At 41.7% G+C, this 18,970-nt stretch overlaps 1 protein-coding gene across 6 annotated transcripts in view; it reads left to right on the top strand.

Annotated features, from left to right (window-relative positions):
• Positions 1-10,806, top strand: part of cfap46 (cilia and flagella associated protein 46) — a 53,700-nt gene extending 42,894 nt beyond the window's left edge. For all 6 annotated transcript variants that reach the window (XM_029254185.1, XM_029254188.1, XM_029254186.1 and 3 more), the window contains 11 exons: positions 513-598; positions 1,521-1,676; positions 3,570-3,646; positions 4,054-4,114; positions 4,808-4,843; positions 5,511-5,610; positions 6,422-6,534; positions 7,927-8,008; positions 8,342-8,478; positions 8,705-8,812; positions 9,474-10,806. In XM_029254185.1, coding sequence (XP_029110018.1) covers positions 513-598; positions 1,521-1,676; positions 3,570-3,646; positions 4,054-4,114; positions 4,808-4,843; positions 5,511-5,610; positions 6,422-6,534; positions 7,927-8,008; positions 8,342-8,478; positions 8,705-8,812; positions 9,474-9,604 — 1,087 coding nt within the window. In that variant the 3' untranslated portion in view covers positions 9,605-10,806. The remainder of the gene's footprint in view (positions 1-512; positions 599-1,520; positions 1,677-3,569; positions 3,647-4,053; positions 4,115-4,807; positions 4,844-5,510; positions 5,611-6,421; positions 6,535-7,926; positions 8,009-8,341; positions 8,479-8,704; positions 8,813-9,473) is intronic.
• Positions 10,807-18,970: the final 8,164 nt, after the last annotated feature.

Raw genomic sequence — 18,970 nt, 5'->3', positions numbered from 1 at the left:
GACGTTATAACAGCACAGCATTGTGAGAGTGTGAGAGTGTGTGTAAGAGAGAGAGAGTCCTGTGTTACACTGGTTTCTGTTGCTGGTCTAAGGTGTACCCAGCCTTGCGCTGTGCCTTAACCACTATTGACTGTGGGTCATTGTAGCCTTTGTTTGGATGGATGGATGGATGGATGGATGGATGGATGGATGGATATTATTCTTCATGGCTTTTACCGGTTACCAGTTCTAAATTTTTGCATTTTATATGAGTTGAAACATTTTACGATCTCTGTCCGTGTTTGTGACACAACTGGTGTTCACTGCATACAGTTTGATTGGAGACCTGACAGTTAAACTTTTATGAGGAGACGTAGTTTTCTCTCTATCTAACTGGGAGAGGAGGAAAGAGAAATGAAGACACTACAAGGATACAGTAACCCTACACACACAAGCAGATCGGCGTCATCCTGTTTGGCGTGAGAGATCTCTGACGCAGCCACTGATCCTCTTTGTCTGTCTCTCGGGCGCAGACTGGAGACTCCATCGATCTCCGTCCCGGACTCCACCAGGATTAAAGACAAGGAGGAGAAATCGGGCCCCGACAGAGGTCCACCTGGTGCGTACCAGTCCAGAGGCCCAGTGCTTTTTGGGTTTACTGGGCAGGGAAGGATCAATGTATGGTATAGATCGTGAGGAATTGATGAGCAGCACTTCTGTTTCACATCCATTCTCACAATTCCAAACTGCTGCTGCTCGTAAAACCTTGCACTTTATTCCTAATGCCAGATGTTAGCATGCATGCATTTTGTGCTCCACTGTCTTCCTTACACCACATATTTCCTTTTCGTGTAGGAATCGCTTGATCAGCGTATCGAGTGCCTTTGCAGTTGAGCGGCAATTTTAGACAAATCTGGTACTTATTCAGTCGTAGCTGGTGAAACTGTTGAGGGCAATTTTATCTGTACACTTAATGTGTAAAAAGGGTCAAAGGCCAGACCGTTCTGTATTGAGATGAATTCGTTGAATTGAATTTGATACTGAATTTGTCTTTACTGAAGCTTATTATTGTCGTTAATGTTACTGATGATGATTACAGTTGCAGCCCAAGTACATATCCTATCCAGTGGACCTTCAGTTATTTAGTGTGGTGCAAGTGTTGAATATTGGCAAGAGCAACGATATAAAACTGTTAAATTAACTAAATAAATGCATCACTAGTTTGGAAGCACTTCTAAAAAGCTTATGACTTGTCCCTCATTATTTAACAAATAAGTGTGTGTAGCTTATTGCTGCATATATGAGCAATAATTGTTGCTCTACTGTCACTGTGACACTGGCACTGTATATTTGACCAGAATTTCTTATTTGGCTGGTATTCGGTGGTCACTTCACTGTGAACAGCAGCAGTACGGCGTCGCGAGTGCTGAGCTGTCCTTTCGCAGGGTTCCTCCCCGTGAGACCATTGGGCCTTGTATGGGTTTCACAGCGCTGTGTGTATCCAGTATATCGCGATGCTGCGAGTGACTGTTTCCATGCAGGAGATCTGAAGGAGTACGTGGTCCTGCTGGTGGATGAGGAGCTGATGACACTTCCCCTGGAGGCACTCGGTATCCTGCAGGGCGAGAACGTCGGCTCTGTGTCCCGGGATTTTTCCTTGCAGTTTCTCCACAACCGCCTGAGCAAGACAGAGACCGGTATGTGTACGGTTACTCCCACAGTCAGGGAAGAGGGAAATGACAGGAACGGTCCATTCCTGAATCAGTGTTCGGACTGTACGTGAGCTACGGTACCTCTAATGAAGCGCTTGTCCAGCATTGATATAATCAGGAGTTTCGGAGCCTGAAAACATGTAATGGCAAGCAAGGGCTTATTCAGCAGCTCCATATCCTCATGTAAAATATTACTAAATTTAGACCAAGGCATATGGCGCAATGCTCTGTTTTTGTATTCAATTCATTCTAATTCATTATTATTATGTTAGAATTAAATACTAATGCATATTCATATTGTAAATGAAAAAAACACATTAAGAAATTAACTGTAAAGCACGGTGATTTATGAGTGTTCCTAGAAACGGCTTCTAAAAGTGAATTTCCATAAGTCATTATCTAAATTGCCGTTAGTTTGAACAGGAAAATTATGATGTCCACGTCCCAAAAAATGTGAGCAATCTTTTACCCAAATTTGCTAAATCATCTGATTATTTAAATGAGGACATTTTCAGTAGTATCCTGCTCGTCATATCACCACCTAACAAGGCTGAGTAATTTAAGAAATGTTTTTAAACATTAATTACATTTAAAAAAACCCAAAAGATAAATATCTCTCTCAAAGGGGAAATTTTGCATGTGAACATGTGGGTACTTGAGAACTGGCTGGGAAAGGAGAGATGCTCCTGTCTTGTCTCATGTGTCGATGTGTCTCACACACCTTGTGTGTAGTTTGTAACACAAAGAAAGGACTGTGGCTTTTTTCATTAGAATTTCTAATTGGCATTTCTCATAACTGGGAAATTAAATTTAAAGTACAAAAAACACTTACTGACAGCCTTGACTTCTCATAAATCAATTTCCTGTAAACCAGGAGAATAAATGAAAATGTGCAACATGGAATTAATAACAAAATAACAGGTGCAGCAACGTGCTCATTGAATCATTTTTAAATCATGTATACGCTGGACCTTCTGTTTTCTTGCCTTTCCCTACCCTTTGCAGTAGTTACCCGAAGGTGTCGCATTTTTCTGCTTGCCCCCCCGTGTCTTCTAGTCCACAGGAAGGGGATGTTAAATAGCATTTGACTATTTGACTTCTGTTTGGTCTGACCGGAATGAAATGTTATGTGTCCCCCCTCGTTCTACTGCGGACTCATAATAGGTTGAAAAATGACAATTTAACCCCTCCAAACTTCATTTTATTACATATCACATTTTTCACCATATGAAAAATCATCCACTGCTTTAAAAACTGCTTTACTCTGCTGCATCATGCATTACATTAGTGAAAATGGCAAATGTTTAATAACTTGCTGTTTTTGAATCACTCAGTCAACACGTCACTGCTGAAAAGTATTTAAAATATTTCTGAAATTAATATTTTCTACAGCATGAATAATGTAAATCAAGTTCTTGCCTTTGCCGTATGAGAAAGGACCGTCTACAAAGGTTGAATCCTTTAGACATTTTAAAGGCTGTTTAAAGGTTAACGTTACCAAACTCATCGAGGGAGTCGACACAAGTTGTAAACAAAATTTACAATAATTACTCGTACTGTTTCCACCAAAGATCCGCTCTGCAATATCTCTGATGTTAACAGTGTTCCAGTGGCTGGAAAAATGGAGCCGAAGCTGTTGCTCATTTAGAAACGTACGATTGACTCCGTCTCCAAGATTTCCTTCAATTAAAGTCTGATATTCCATGTTGCGTTTCCGAGTTTATGTTTATATCCATTCTTTCATGTTACTCTTTATAAGTGAATTTATTTAAATTTCTGTGACATTTGAATGTCATTTTTCAGGAACAGATGTGGTGTCACATTGAAATATCCAGTCGCAAAATTGCAGTAATAATTGTTGTTTCCCATCTGTTGCAGTTGAAAGCGACAACAAAAAGGAGGGAAAAGGTGGAAAGGCAGCGAAAGGGAAAGGAGATCAAGGCCAGTCCATGAAAGTAAGCTGACGAAATGAACCTGGCACAGGGAGATAGATGATGAATATAGGCGTTTATTATCACTTTGAACGATTAATTATTCACTTCCTTTCCTCAATCTTTAAAGTACACCTTGTTGGCCAGTCACATCTTGTAATAAGGATCCTGTGTGCGCTGCAAATTACATTCCTTCTATCTTTCACAGTTGCATACAAATACTTTGTTTCTTTTTACCAAATTTTTAACTCAAATGCTGAGTTCTGTATATTGCCAAAGCTTTAAAGTCCTTAAAAAGACTAACCCTAACCCTAAAAGGATGTATCCATATTTCTGTTTTTCTTCATGTTTACTAAATGAATATGCATATCAGGTGTTGCTGTAGTAATTCTTGCCTTTTCGTGATTACCTTCCTTTGTTACATGATGAAGCTGCAAGTAAATCGAGTTGTACCACCAGAAGGCCTCCCTGTTGACACCCACAGCTTTAAATGTATCCTTCTATTGTTTATTTCGGTTAACGATGATACAGCAGAGGCATAAAGCTACAATATTTTTTTTCTTTTCATACTCATCATTGTCTTGTTTTTTAAGCTTTATTCTTTATTCAAATGTGCGTTTGTACCTCAACTGGGGCCATAAATCTGTGCATACCTGTAACTGTAAGTCTAACCACTTAATCCATCTCTACTTATGAGTTACATTGTATCAAAAATGTCAGTTAAAACTAATGAACTGAACATTTGTTGTATGAATTTTAGTTACTTAATTTTCATAAACTCAGACAGCATAGGGTCATAGTGTTTATTTTCTATTTTCTCATTTAACTTTATTTTATTATCTTTTATTAACATGAATACTTCAAAATGACTGAAAATTAAAAAAAGATCATATCCTCAACCTCATCCTCCTGCTTCTGTCCCATTTGCCACCGAGGTCACAATAAAACTAACCACGAGAAAGTGACCGTTTCGTCATTTTAAAATTACAGTCAAAAAGTTGTATTAGCTAATGACTGGAATGTTTCTGCAATAGCTAAATCAATAATAAACAAAAAAATGCAACCATTTCAAGTTCTGTTCTCAATGCATTTTGTTTCAAACTAATAGCTGCAAGTAGAAATGAAACCATTGTTTCGAATCAGCGAAATTGGGAGCAGTGTATTTTTCTTGATGCACTTCTGTAGATGTTATAGATCCTTACAATGAAGCTGGTTTTTCGGGTGAGTTTCTATATCCTCCTACGTAAAATGAGAATTCAGTGCTTTTAGGTTGGTGTACCCTCTGGTCTTAAAAGAGGCTTAATTTACATGTACATTTATTCATTATTTGTTAACAGACACTTCTCTCCAAAACGACTTCAATGAACTCTATGTAGTGTTATCAGCCCATACTCATATTCACTGCGGTAATTTAAATTCCATACAGTATATGCCCAATATGGCTTTAAATTCCCCAGAATGTATCTCACAAGCCCCTGATGAGGCTTCAGCCATCTGTAGATCTTGGGTTCAAAGCTAAGTTTACAGTATGAAATCAGTATTGATCTGATTTTGTCTTGACATCGTGCATTTTACTGTAAAAGGGTTGGGTTGTTACGGAGAAACTGTTTGGCATAATGTTGCTGTGCCGTTCCGTGCTATCTCATTCAGCAGAGAAAGTTTTGCTTTAGGTGAGCACATAAATATTTGAATAGCACAGCACTGGCGTAGTACGGGGGATACTGTATATTACATTGCTTCCTTGTAAGTTTAATGCTATTTTGGTGCACCTCTATTTGAAAAAATTTTTTTATGAATTTGTAATTAAAATGCACTGTCGCCGTATTACCGTCTTACAGCTTTCAGTTGCTGCTTCTGAACGTGCCTTGTTGATGTTGGGCTCTTCCAGTGGGCAGTCCTGTGGAAGGAATGAGGCACATCCTGGAGAAGTACAGCCAGCAGTTCACCGCTCTCTGGGAGGGCTGCACGGGCTCCGAGTACACCCCAAGGTGAGACGCACCGACACAACCCTTGGAGCTGGTTAGCTCTGTTGTTTCCAGTGTGCTCTCGCTAAAAGCTCGCTGATGTTACCACATGAGGCTTTGGATAAAGATACCCGAATACCGCAGTGCTAGGTGTGCTCCTTTTCCCTCGTTGGCATCTTCTCAGTTGACCAGCTTAGTATCTTTTTCTTGGAAAAAATAAAACAAATGTTCATATTTCTTTTTATAGGTACATAAGTACGAAACTGTGATCTTTAGCTCTGCTGAAACACGTAAGAAACACAAGTCTCTGGGGCACCATAGTAACAGTACATCTTGTCTTTTACCCTGTGGCCCTGTTCCGTACAAGATGTTCATGTTTCCATGTTTTGTCTTCCTTATGTCCTCATCGTAAGTGGCGTGTTTTGCGAATCGTTAGCTTGGTTTTAATGCCAAAATTCGTGTTATGTAAACAGATGATCTTCGCAGTGACGACTCTTAGTACCACTCTACGCACCCACTCTAATCGTATGTAAGGAGTGTATGGTTTTTGTCCCTGCCTCCCCAGCGCTGCTTCCATTGCTCACTCATTCCACTTCAAGGATCTCCAGAGTAATTTACTTTATTAAATGTCTTACTACTTTGATTTGCTGAGTGGTATGAAGTGTTCTGTATGAAAGAGGCCAGAGCAGGCTGTACTTTTTAGGAAGCTTCTATCTTTCGACATGTGCAACATTTTTCACGTGCAGTACATTTTCGTTTAGAATTGCACTTGTTGGCAATAAGAAGTATTGTACTTTACTGCATTATTGTAAGTAACTGACTTTGATTTTTGTAGCCTTGCCCAGCTACAGCAGTGGTTAACAAGTGCGAGTGGTTTCATATTCAGCGGACTGGAGCATTTTCTAGCCATTGTTCCACCTTCCAAGCTTGTTGGCCTCAACGTTTCAGGTACCAAGTACATTTCACATGTTCTTTTGCTTTGTTTTCATTAACGTTCCTTAATTTGTCTGTATGGAATCAGTTTAATTGTAAACATAATAATTTACACATGCACTCTGTTTATGCTTCAGACAGAGCATTACATTAAACCCCATAATTCAGAACATGTAATTAATATTTTGAAGTATAAATACTCTGGTGTTGTGGTACTGGGGAGTAGGGTTTCAGTTTAACACATTTCTGCAACAGCCAGAGGATCCATGAGAAAATTCCAGAATTACTCATATAGATTCGTTGCAGTGTTTTATCTATGTCCTCCCTTTGGACTGAATCACACAGTAATTTGTTGAATGAAACGCAGTGAAAGAAATGGTATAAATGCCAAATTGGAAACAGTGACAAATACCATATCAGTAATAACCTCACAAGTCAAGAGTGCGATGCAGTTGTAGCTGCAGCTGTAGCCGTTGAAACTAAATCTTTCTAAACTCATGCTCAAGTTCTGTCATTGAGGCCATTAAGTCGTGTAGTGATTTAAGGACATGAACATCTCGCTTTTAAGTTGCTTGTTGGACCCAAACTTCCATTTAATGCTATAATACCCTTGATCAAGGTACTTAACCCTGAATTGTTGCATTGAAAGTAGCCAGCTGTATAAATGGGTCAATATGGATAAAGTGTCAGTTATCAAACAAAACAATTAGTCATATTCTCTGTGTACGTAGTCTAATTGTATACAGGTAATAATTGTATATTTATGTGTAGAATAAGTTCTGGTTTCTGATTCTTCAATGAGCTTTGACACACATTTCACACTCCAGATAGTTACTGCATTTCCCTTTAATGACAGCTGACTTTGATTATGAATATTACTTTTATAAAAAGTGACAGCATGCTGTGATGGGCTGAATCCACCGCAGCAGACATATTGATGTCATTGCCGGAGGTCTCACGGATGTGGTGATTTAGCAGTGTTTGTGTTTCAAAATGGTTTTCTCTCGCTGCTAATCAGTATGTGTCCTATTAATGGTCAACACATCCTGTGAAACCTATTGATGGACAGCAGTTGTGTGGTAGCCCAAGATAAGAGACAAGGAATTCTAAGGTGTAGGATGTTCATTTGGATATGAGCTACGTCAGTAACTGGGATCCACACGCATAAACGCACACACAGTGAATCTTTCTAGAAATGGTTTTGTCTCGTTTTTGTAACATGCCTGATTGAAGATTCTGAACTTATTATTGTCGAAATATTAAAAGGGAACGAGGGTGAAGAGTAGCAAATAAAATGAGACTTTCCTTCATTTCAGAGGTAACAGTTCTGTACAGCTGTACACAGAAACGTACAATACACTCAAAAGTTTTTTTTTTTTTTTTTTTTTTTTTGTTTGTGCTTTCCAGACTGCCAGATGGTCATCCTCCTCGACCTTGTTCAGAGCTGCGATAGTGCAGTCAGGCAGTCAAGGAGAGATGAGCAGAAGAGGTCGGTGGAGTAACTTCTCTTTGTCTCTGATCATTTTTCTGCTGTCAAGGTGTCACACTCATGACATTCAGACAAGTGTTTGCGTACACATTTTACAGTATTTTACAGTATACGCTATATGCACCTCTACTTCAGTATGCTCGCTGCCTGATGAATGATGACATTGAATCGTTGTTCCACGTGTCTTATTTTGTTCCAAATCGTGTTGTATTTTATTTGTTCTGTTAGTTGACAGGAGCATTTCTCCATAAAATTGCGCAACACTCAAGGACCGTCTTTCATTATGTTCTTACTTGACTTGACTTCGGCACTCTTCCCTTTACTTGTCTGCAGTGCAGGACAGCTGTCCCTGGAGAGGCCTGTGGAGACGGCGCTTCTGCTCAGTCTCAGTGGAGTCCGGGCCGTCGTGCTCAACCAGTGGCACACAACCCTCCAAAGCAACACGCGCCACTTGGAAAGGCTCGTGGAGAGTAGGTGTTGCACAAAGCATGTGCAGAACGCACCCGCACCACCCCTGGAAGCGGCTGAGCATCTCCTCGCTCTTTCGGCCTCTGCATTTTTACCGTCTCCAGTTTTTCACCGCTCTAATTCTCGCACTGTACTATTTACAACAGCAATGCGCCACCAGTTTGTTGACATTGGCAGCGTTTGTGTTCGGCATAATCACATCCCAAGCTGTGCTTATTTGTGCCGTAGACCTCCTGAAAGCTGCAATGACTTCAGGGCAGGCTGTCCATGCGCTTCGAAGAGGTGGAACCCAGAGCTCTCCACTCGGAGGAGCTATGAAGTCAGCAAGCCTCAGAGGTACCCATGAGTACTGATCCAGCTCTCCATCCTGTCCACATTCCTACTCATTATTTCTCCATAAATTCTCCAAAATACTGTCATTCTGCCATATCCCTCCCAACACAGAGACAAGTTTTCAGTTATGCTCTGAGGTGTGCATTCATTGCATGTGTTAGTTTATATTAAATCAAAGCAGAGCAAGGCGCTATATGATTCAGCAATTCTTTAATTGCTGCCTAGGTTTGTTTTGTCTGCTTTAAATGTGTTGCTGTGCAAGGGTAAGTGGGAAAGTGGGAAAGTGGGAAAGTGGGCTAGTGCAAGTGTCCTGCAGTGGAAGAGTGGTTCTGTCCCTGGAGCGTTGCATGTGTCCCCGCTATAGGCTACAGATCACCGCAGCTCGGTGTGGATGGACAGTTAGCAAAAATGGATGGGTGGTGGGGAGGGAGCAGTGTCAGTTCCACAGTAACTCCTTTTCAGTACATGGTTAATAATACCTGATTTAATACCACCTAATTTATATGTAGCTGACAACGATTATTGATCCTGCCTTCTTCCATAAACACTGTAACTGCTCCAGCTCCTTCCTCTGAGGTTTCTTGCTCCTTCCACAGCCAACTGTACCTGTCTTAGGTAACACCTGATGCAGTTCTTGTTTTTTTTTCCCTTTTTCTTTTTACAGCCGATAAGTCTTATGGCCCTCCCGACGCCCATACGGAAGGAAGTTCTCATGGCGATCAAGAAAATGTCTCTCCATCACCCTTGGCTTTCAACAGTGTCATTTATGGGCTCCCCCATTTAGTTATTACATGATGTACCTTTATTCCTCACATAGCCTTTGTGATTATTTTAGGCCCAATTAGCCAGAAAGAAAGATCACCCAGAATATTTCATCCTTTCCAGCCTTCTTGGATCCCAGTGGGCCTAAGACAGCTCAGCGCTTCATCCATGAGTTCAGTCGAACGGAATAACTTTTTGCTATTTGGAGAAGTCACTCCTAGCCTCTTAATGTTGTTTTTGTTTTCTCAGAAGTTTCATTACATTGCTTTCAAATTGTTTATGTTCAGACTTTGTAGGTACGGTGTTTACTTGTGCATATTCAGTGTATACTTTACTTTGGAATAGAGGAAACATTTTGCTGCTTTAAATTAGCCAAAGGCATATCGTAGTACATCTTCTTTTTCCCTTCCGTTCTTTAGCCTGCGACAAGGTTCGAAATTACTTTTTGTGCTTTTGCTTTTACCTTGGAGGCACTTTACAATATAGCCACAGGTTGAGCAGAGTTTTCCCTTCACCCTTGCTGAATAGTGGGTTTCTGCTGCTTAGTGATATTTAAGAAATGTTCTAGTATGTGTTCTCTTAATGTGTGTAGCCTTAATATTATACTCCGTGTTACTGTCTGGTTTCTCGTCTGTCTGCTGAGTGTGTTATGTGTCATTGCATAGTCTGTCGTCTGTGCTGGTTTGGTGCAGGACCACAAAGTAATTACCAGCTCGTGCTAATTTGCAGCGCCTGCCTAGAAAGGGTTAAAGAGATTATAATTCAACTTTCAGTAAATTTACATTTATTCCCAGTGACAAAAGTTGTGTTGTTTGAAATATGTGTGCACATTACATACGGAAGTACATAAATTATCTTGGACCAGTTGTGAGCCATTGCACTCGGGTGGCATGTAAGCGCTCGAGAGATGGGCAGGTGCGCCGTTTAAAAAAAGTTTGCAGTCGTTGCACAGACACCACCTTTATTGCTATTCACACCCATCCCTCCCTAATAATTATACCCGTCCTTCTGCTCTATTCAAGGAATGTCCTTCGAGAGAGCAGTTTTTGCCTGAACGCAGGGGTCAATAACAGTCCATGACAAACACTAATGCAGTACATAAAGTATATAGAGTACGCAAGCCTAAAGCATTCTCAGATTTCTTGTCCTTCAAAACGGTATGGATTCAGTGTTCAGGTGTTCAGTGCTACTGTCCTTCATAATTTTTATCTACCTGCGTATTTCTGTAATAATCAGTGTTCATGTGAAGTGATGCTCTGTAACTCATGAGAACATGTGAAGTGTAATTCATTTAGCTCTTCTAATATGTGGCTCTTTGACTCCATAGCTGTGTCTTTTACTCCGTTTTAAAGTGCATCAAACTTTAGTGTTTATATCTGCAGTATTATAACAAGTCTTAAAGTTTTTCTTAGCGACGCTGGTTTGTTCAAAACAATGCAAATCAACGTTGTTTGTTTATGTCTTCAAATTTAGGTACAGTATAAGCTGTTAATCCTCCATGTGCTGGTGTTAGGTGTTTATTTTTGGCTGAGTGTAAATGAAAGGATTCCTAATTGGTAAATGATTTCCTCCTCGGAAGCTTGGCTTCTGGAGATGCAATAATATTTCCGTTTGCCAAAGGCTGGTTTAAAGGGATGAATTAATTAATACTGAATGAAAAGTACTTGTTGTTGAAGTGTGACAATCTGACATGTTTTTTGGATGACTGGTCAGATGTATAAGCAGCCTGGATGGGGACAGTTTACTGAAGAAGCTGACAGTTATGATGAAGGTAGTGTCCTAAAATGATGGAGTGATGGACTCCCTGCCCAGACATTTAATAAATTGTGATTTATAGTATATTTTAAAGGTAGTTACTTTAGCAGGAAAACAGTGTTATCCTGGAGAAGCCTGGAAAAAGTGGGTCATGAAGACGTTTTTTTCTCTTTCAGCAGAAATGAGTTTATTTTTCAGTAATAGCAAACAGTTTTATTACAAGTGCTACATGTCTGCTATGTGTGCAGGTGCACATTTTCTTTGAAGGAATTCATCTTCTGCACCTTCTCATGGATGCAGTAATAAAGGTCAGATAAGGACTCGAAATGGCAAACTTCCCGTCAAAATTGTACCTAACAAGTACTGTCCTGTGCGCTGCGTCCTAACCCTAACCAGCACTTGTAAAGTTACCCCAATGTGCACTTTATTACTGACATTACAGAGATGTGTGGATGTTTCTGGGAGCGTTTTCCCAAAAAGATGAATGAATGGCATTGATGCTTCACGTCACTCCTTCATGCACATACTTTTCAGCCCTGGGGATGTTGCAGGACGACTCCTGGCTCACAGGTTGTACTTTTGGGCTTAGTTAGACAGGCAGTTTAAAAGCTAAAGCCTCCCCCAGCCATAATAACCTCAAATAGTACATTTATGTCCCACGATGCAGACTTTCGGTAGTTTTACAGAATCACAGCTTTTGCTTGGTTCGGAGGTAAGACCCCGATAAATCTTGGCAAAGCAACTATGATAGATATTGAGTTTCCAGTGTCTTCACATAAAGACCACCCGCCCCTGATTTGAAGTGAATTAGTACTTATTTCTTTATTTTTTATCAAATCTTGAACGAATACATGATTGTGCAATGTGGTCCTGGTCCTGTCCCTTATGTACTATAGAAACCTTTTTCGTTTTTTTTTTAAATGTCTTTATAATGCTTTGATTAAAAAAGTGAGTGTAAGCTATATATAAAAGACTAACAAATGTGTAAATACTGCTTTGACATGCAGCACTGAGTGTGATGAGTGTATCGCTACACAAAGGTGAGAGTGACGTTCAGGCTTCGCTGCGCACGTCTCACAAGCTGGATACAAGAAGGAGGGCAGAGAAACGGGGTGTTGAGGAGAAGCTCCAGAGGTTTGACCCCTGCAGTAAGAGGAGAGACTGAACAGTGGACAGTGATGCTGTACAGCTGTGTTTCGCTACACTAATCCACACACACTGGCACACAAGCGTCAGCTCAGAGTGTGCATTAGTGAATCTGCTTTTCATTGCTGCTTTTGTGCCTTTGTTGTTCCGGGAACTGAGACAATAGAATGATGATCTTGCATTGTGACCTTTACACCATGACACCTGCACCCCGACTGGAGCTGCAGTTCGTCACAATTCCCTTTCCTCCCTCATGTCATGTCACGACCTTGGGGAACATTCCCCAGAGGACCACAGGTTAAGGTAATCTGTTCTTACCAAGAACATGGTAAATGTCTGCACCTGACTGTTAAAAAGAGGAGAAGTGCCCACTGCATCTCGGAACCCCATGAAGAAACCTTGCCTCCTTACGCCTCACCTTGCTTCTCGCCCATCGTCATTTAACCATTGGATGTCAACCCTCGCTCTTTGAACCGCGACTACGCCCCTCTGGACTCGGGACCCTGGTTTGCAAACCACGACCTTTCGGATCACGCCCCGAACTTGATGCAGCTTCAGAAAAGGTCTCCATGCCTGCGTTCTGAGGAATAACTTGTTGAAATGTCAGGTCAGTGGAGTCTGCCCACACTGAAAATCTCCACTCAAAAGTTTCTACTACACACACACACACACACACACACACACACACTGAACCGCTTGTCCCATATGGGGTTGTGGGGAGCCGGAGCCTAACCCGGCAACTCGGGGCGTAAGGCTGGAGGGGGAGGGGGGACACCCAGGACGGGACGCCGGTCCATTGCAAGGCACCCCAAGCGGGACTTGAGCCCCAGACCCACCGGAGAGCAGGACCCGGTCCAACCCACTGCGCCAGCGCACCCCACAAGTTCCTACTAAGCATTTTTTTTTACTTGCAGATTTACCAGTTTAGTACAATTCTTCTAACAGTAAACATGCAGTGTACGCCGTCTAATAAATTATTTATAAACCATGATTTCCTCCACTCAATTAGATTATGCACCTTTTTTGAGACTTGTACTGACAATGACTGTAATTTGTCATCAGGTGAAAACTATAATGCCTATTACTTCTAAAGAATAAATATGACTCGAGAGGGTTCTTGCTGATTCTTTTTTGATACCCCATAACTTTTGTTCAAGGTGCTCTCCATAGTGTCTGACCACAGTGCAACCCAACCTGACAAGCCGAGCTGATTTATTTCGTCATTGTAATACTGCCCGAGTTCCTGCTTCTCCATTCAAGGCCAAGCAGCTTTCATGTGGATGTCACCCATAAGCTGCTAGATTTATTGGACTGTGCTTTCTATCCCAGGCTCACTTTGACAAGGGCCGCAGAGAGAAGAGCGATTTGCATATAAGTGGCACAGCCAGATGTCTCTCCCTGAATATTTTTGTAAGATTAGTCGATACCGTACTTGCCATTGTAGAACGTTCTCTCCCGATTTTCTGAGGGCAGGGAGGAAATGCTTCTCAGCGGAAGGGGGTTTAGAAGCAGGACAGTTAACCCTAGTAAAGTTCATTGTTCACAAGCCCTTCTTAGCAGCAATGACAGCGATGACCTCATTGCCCAGGAAAATGGGAAGATTTTGTGTGTGAACAGAGAGGTACAGTATGTGGCAGCACTGTTCATGCAGACAGATGTGTTGTACCTGGACGCGGGATTCTTCCTTCCTTCACACACCATTTGAAGAGAGAACTTGTCCGTGTATCCAAGCCGCGTGGGGGATTTTATTTCTGTTCTTCACAAACCCCACTGAGTCGGGACCTCCGAAAGAGGTATGCCAAAGTAAATTGAAGTGCACAAAAACAGCGCGTTCTTGGCAAAAGAAGAACCGTAACTATTCTTTAGTTGGGTTAAAGGCTGCCCTTCAGAATGACCCTTGGCAAGTTTTAAGTTTTTTTTTTATCAGCACTATTCAGCGCACAGATGCATCCTCTGAGGACGGCCAGTGCCCAGGAGCCTTTTCCAGCGATACCAATTCATTGTTTCCGTTCCGTCTGGGTGAGCCGGCACAGCTCAGGGTTGTACCAGTCGCTTGCAGTGTAGTTCCATCACCTCTGAGCACCTTATTTGTGACTCCGATTATATAAGCAGCTGGTCGTCTCACAGCTGGAACTTCTCAGCACTTCCCAGACAAGTGACAAAAGAGATGAAGACAACACAAGGCGTCCAGACTAAGGTGTGTATTTTGTAAATGCTTGAACACCGAGTGGATAAACACGATCTGCTCTTTGCCTTGAGCTGCTTGAGCTGCGTAGGTGGACGTGCCAAAAATTCCTCTTTCGCTGGTTTATCGTTCACTTAGCATCACCTACAGACTGATGGAGTTTAGCATTGCTTTTTTACAATTACAACCCAAATATATATGCAGATAAAAATGTAATTGCAGACTGATGCAAGTCAAAAGGAGACATTGAGGTCAAAATGAGTCAGAGTTTATTTTCCATTTATTTTGAAATGAACAGTCCACAAAGAAACAGCGGGACCAGCAAAATACCAACACAAAGCTAGCCAACCTGTGGCATATTTTACAGAGCAAGATTTCTTAAATGAACTGAATAACACTTTACTTGGGATTTCATTTATTTGCTTATTTCGTACTGTTGGTAGTACTGCGTTTGGACACTGTGAGCTTTGATTTTTAGAGGTAACAGCTAAAGAATTGCTTACAAAGCGACCCGTGGCACCAGTTTTGTTAATTTGCAATGAAATGATGCATTCTGTCTGTCTTCACAAATTGCTGCTTGAATTAAAGATGATGTTGACGCAAAAGTCTCATGTGACTGACAAGCAGGCCTTCTCTCTCTCGTTTCACTGTGTGCACGTACGAGAAGTCCAAAAAGGGATTAACGGAAATAAAACTGCTTCTGTCACCAGAAGAGAGCCAACGAGACAAATCCACAGGATTATCAAACAAGTAGAACAGGTTCACATCCTCTTCAAATGTTTTGCTTTTTTTTTTTCTTTTTACTCAATTAATGCAGTAATGCAAGTTCCTGCGTGGCAGGCGATACAATTCTGGTTTTTCCGGGTGGTGGTGAGGGTGGTGTTCTCCTCAAGTGTGTGACTTTTGCAATGGATTTGTGTATATTACTGCTTTCCTGCATGGCCTCCGGGGAAATGTCACAAAGCAGGCGTACGTTTAAGAAACAATAAGGGAGAGGCGTTTGTCAGCGAATTAAACTGAAAACAGACTAACAAGTAGAGCAAGAATCAGTCGGCTTCTTCTGAAGACTCACTCACTCCATAAACAGTCCTGTTTATTTGAGTAATGACTGTAATTTTGATTTTGCTCCAGCTTCATTCTAAATGACAGCAAAATGTTCCAGAACTGCGTCACAATCATTTCTGCTCCAAATATCAGTCAATATCGCTTCTGCATGATCAAAACATGACAGTTTGACCTCGACAGTGACTATCTTATTTACTCATTACAAATATCAATTTATTGTATGCATTCTGAGGGGTGCGGTGGTGCAGTGGGTTGGACCGGGTCCTGCTCTCTGGTGGGTCTGGGGTTCGAGTCCCGCTTGGGGTGCCTTGCGGCGGACTGGCATCCCATCCTGGGTGTGTCCCCTCCCCCTCTGGCCTTGCGCCCTGTGTTGTCGGGTAGGCTCCGGTTCCCCGTGACCCTGTCTGGGACAAGCGGTTCAGAAAATGCGTGTGTGTGTGTGCATTCTCTGCAAAAAGTATGCACTGGCACTGGTGTAAGAGACACATTGTCAGATCCCTTGACAAATTTGCCCAAATCTTTAATGCTTTCAGACCTCCTGGGAGAGAGTGGGTTCGATATGTGGAACATGGTCTCTGAGAAGTTGTGACAAGTGCTGGGATGAGGTCCAGAATCCCCGTGGACTCTATGTGTGGCATCAGGTTGGACTGATTGGTCTGCTGTCTGTTCCGCTGGGACCAGTGAAGTTGCTGGTGTCACTGCTGGCCACACAAACCTGAAACAACTGTTTTCCTTCAGCACAACAAGGGCAAGAGGCGTCTACATTCAAGCCGAGTCACACACTGCGAATCCTGCAGAAACGAGCCTCGGGTTTCCTGACCACCCCGTCTGTTTGAAATTCCATAGTAGCGGAAAGTCATGATACAGATGGCGACAATTACTGCTCGTAATGAGGATCCAATACATGAAATGAGATGTTTTGTTAGACGGCAGGTGCAAAATTGACTTTTGTGGTTTGGGAGTGTAGGTCAACTCCAGGCACACGGAGTGAAAAGACAATTCGGCCTTCAGAAAAGTTTCCTAAGCCTTGGGAATCAACTTTGACAGAACAGAAATGCCTTTTTTATTGCCTTCAATGATCAATGATCGCTGGGGTTTCACAACACTACCAGCGACTTAAGCTTCGAGTCCCCAGCAGTGCTGCTCCTTTGAAAGCCATGCGTGGTTTTCTTCCCTTCCTTGGAGATGAAGGCTGTCTTTGACATCTTTTTCCTTAACAGTCCAGTCTCATCACCCCTCAACACTTGGTAAGAACTTTTCCCAAATGTCTCATGAAAATCTGTGGCTGCCTCTTCACCAGTTTCAACTGCCTCCCTGTTAGCAGGACTTATTGCCACAATAAGGGATCTATGTCAGAAATAATGATGTCAACCCTTTCTTTTTCCTCCTGTCTTTCTCACTGGGCTCAGAGGCGGACCGAAGGTGCTACGCTTTGTTCAAAAGGTGTAGTTCAACAGTAACACCACGTCCCCACATGTAGCACAGATATGTATAGAGCACTTCTTCAGAGTGATACTTTGTTCTTATTTGTAGCCTTGTGTTCATATATTTAAATATGATGCTGTTGCACACATCAAATGCAGTAGATATACTAAAGATGTGAGAATGTGCACCCATGACCTAGATCTGGCCTTTTGCTTTTCAGAAAGATACTAGTCTCTGGTGTCGACAAGACACACGTCGTTTTCGGTTTGTATTGAAAGTCTACGGAGAGTAGAATAGATGCTCTCTGCCCATTGCAGCATTTAAAATATTACTGCTAGAAAAATACTTATGCGCCATGTTTCCTATACAAGAATATATGTAAATTGTCATAAATTAAAAATAAGATGAATATTGCAGAAAAGAGTTTTTACCAGGTGTTAATTTTACACAGCAGAATACTTGCAAACTAGACTAAACGATTTAAGGGGTTTACTTCTAAGAGGAAAGAAAGCTTTTTAACTGTGTCTTCTGAACCTTCTAGGCAAATGGCAGATTCAGTTCTCCGATCTGAATCAACTCAACGCTCCATCAATGTATCCAGACCATGAAGGCGGAGAGGTTGAAGTTCCAGTAAATGCATGACACGCTGCAGAGGGGAAGCAGTTCCTTGAAAGGTGTTTGTCACAATGAAGACATTAAATCCTGGTGAGAACGTGAAAAACTGTGAAAAGTGTGGAAAGTGTGGAAAGCTCTTAATGAGACTTATGAACGCATTCAAAGGTCTCATTAAGAGCTTTCCACACTTTTTTCTCTACATTATGCAACTCCGGTCAAGTCAGAAACAGTAATAGACATATAACCACTGCAGGTGACATACATTCATACGAGGTGTTTATGGACTATATAGACTTTGTTTCAGTTCATTTGCTTTGTTCCGTGTCCTCGTCATTATTATTACAGCTCTTATCCAGTCCTGCAGCATCCTTCACTTGCTCTTCACACCCCTCATTTAATCCCCAGCTGTATCACACATGGCTACGATGGACCGTTTGATCTTCATAAAAGTTTGATGATGAAAATGACAACAGCTTTGTTTTCACAGGGATGAGGTCCAGGCCACGCTGTCCCACGTGGTGTCACCGTGAGCAGGGTGAGCGCTCAGAGCATCACGGTCTGCGGATGAAGGAAGTCCTCAGAGAAGTGTGTCATGTGCAGAAAGTAGAGCAGTTCCTGCAGGAGAAGAACAAAGACGGGCTGCATCACCAGTCTTTTTGGCAGAAAGAAGCGGGAGGTGTGTATGTGGCACACGACGCCCGGTGAGCTCATCCTTCCGACAACAAAAGTTCATCTGGATCTGCAGACAAATCGATATTCTCGGTGGTCGCTCTAGTCAGGTTTTCCATTCGAGGAATACGAAGAGCAGATTCTGAAGAAGTAGAGGAGTCCGTTCAACAAATGTTGTCAATCACAAAAATACACACTGCCTGGATGTTGCATTAGCGTAGCTCTGCAGAAAAAAGTGACCATTCACAGCAATACAGCCCTAAAAAGAGATTTAAAGTGAAGCCACCACTAATGTAGACTAATTTAGAAGATTTAGAGTAAGTGAAAGTAAGATGATCATTAAATAACCCTCAATAAGAATAGTGAAGAATGTACTTACACCACACGTTTAAAACTGCGCTGTAGCAATTTTCCTGCTCGTATTTAAACACACACAATTTTTTTCTTACATTCACTCATATTTCACTTGTAACCCTCAGTCAGCAAACAGTATGCAAATTAATCGATACGTTTATTGACACAGTTAACACTGAGTCTGA

The sequence above is a fragment of the Scleropages formosus genome, chromosome 8 (assembly GCF_900964775.1).
Source record: "Scleropages formosus chromosome 8, fSclFor1.1, whole genome shotgun sequence".
Lineage (NCBI taxonomy): Eukaryota > Metazoa > Chordata > Actinopteri > Osteoglossiformes > Osteoglossidae > Scleropages > Scleropages formosus.
Note: the sequence above shows the minus strand (reverse complement) of the source record. Positions and strands in the feature narration are given on the sequence as shown.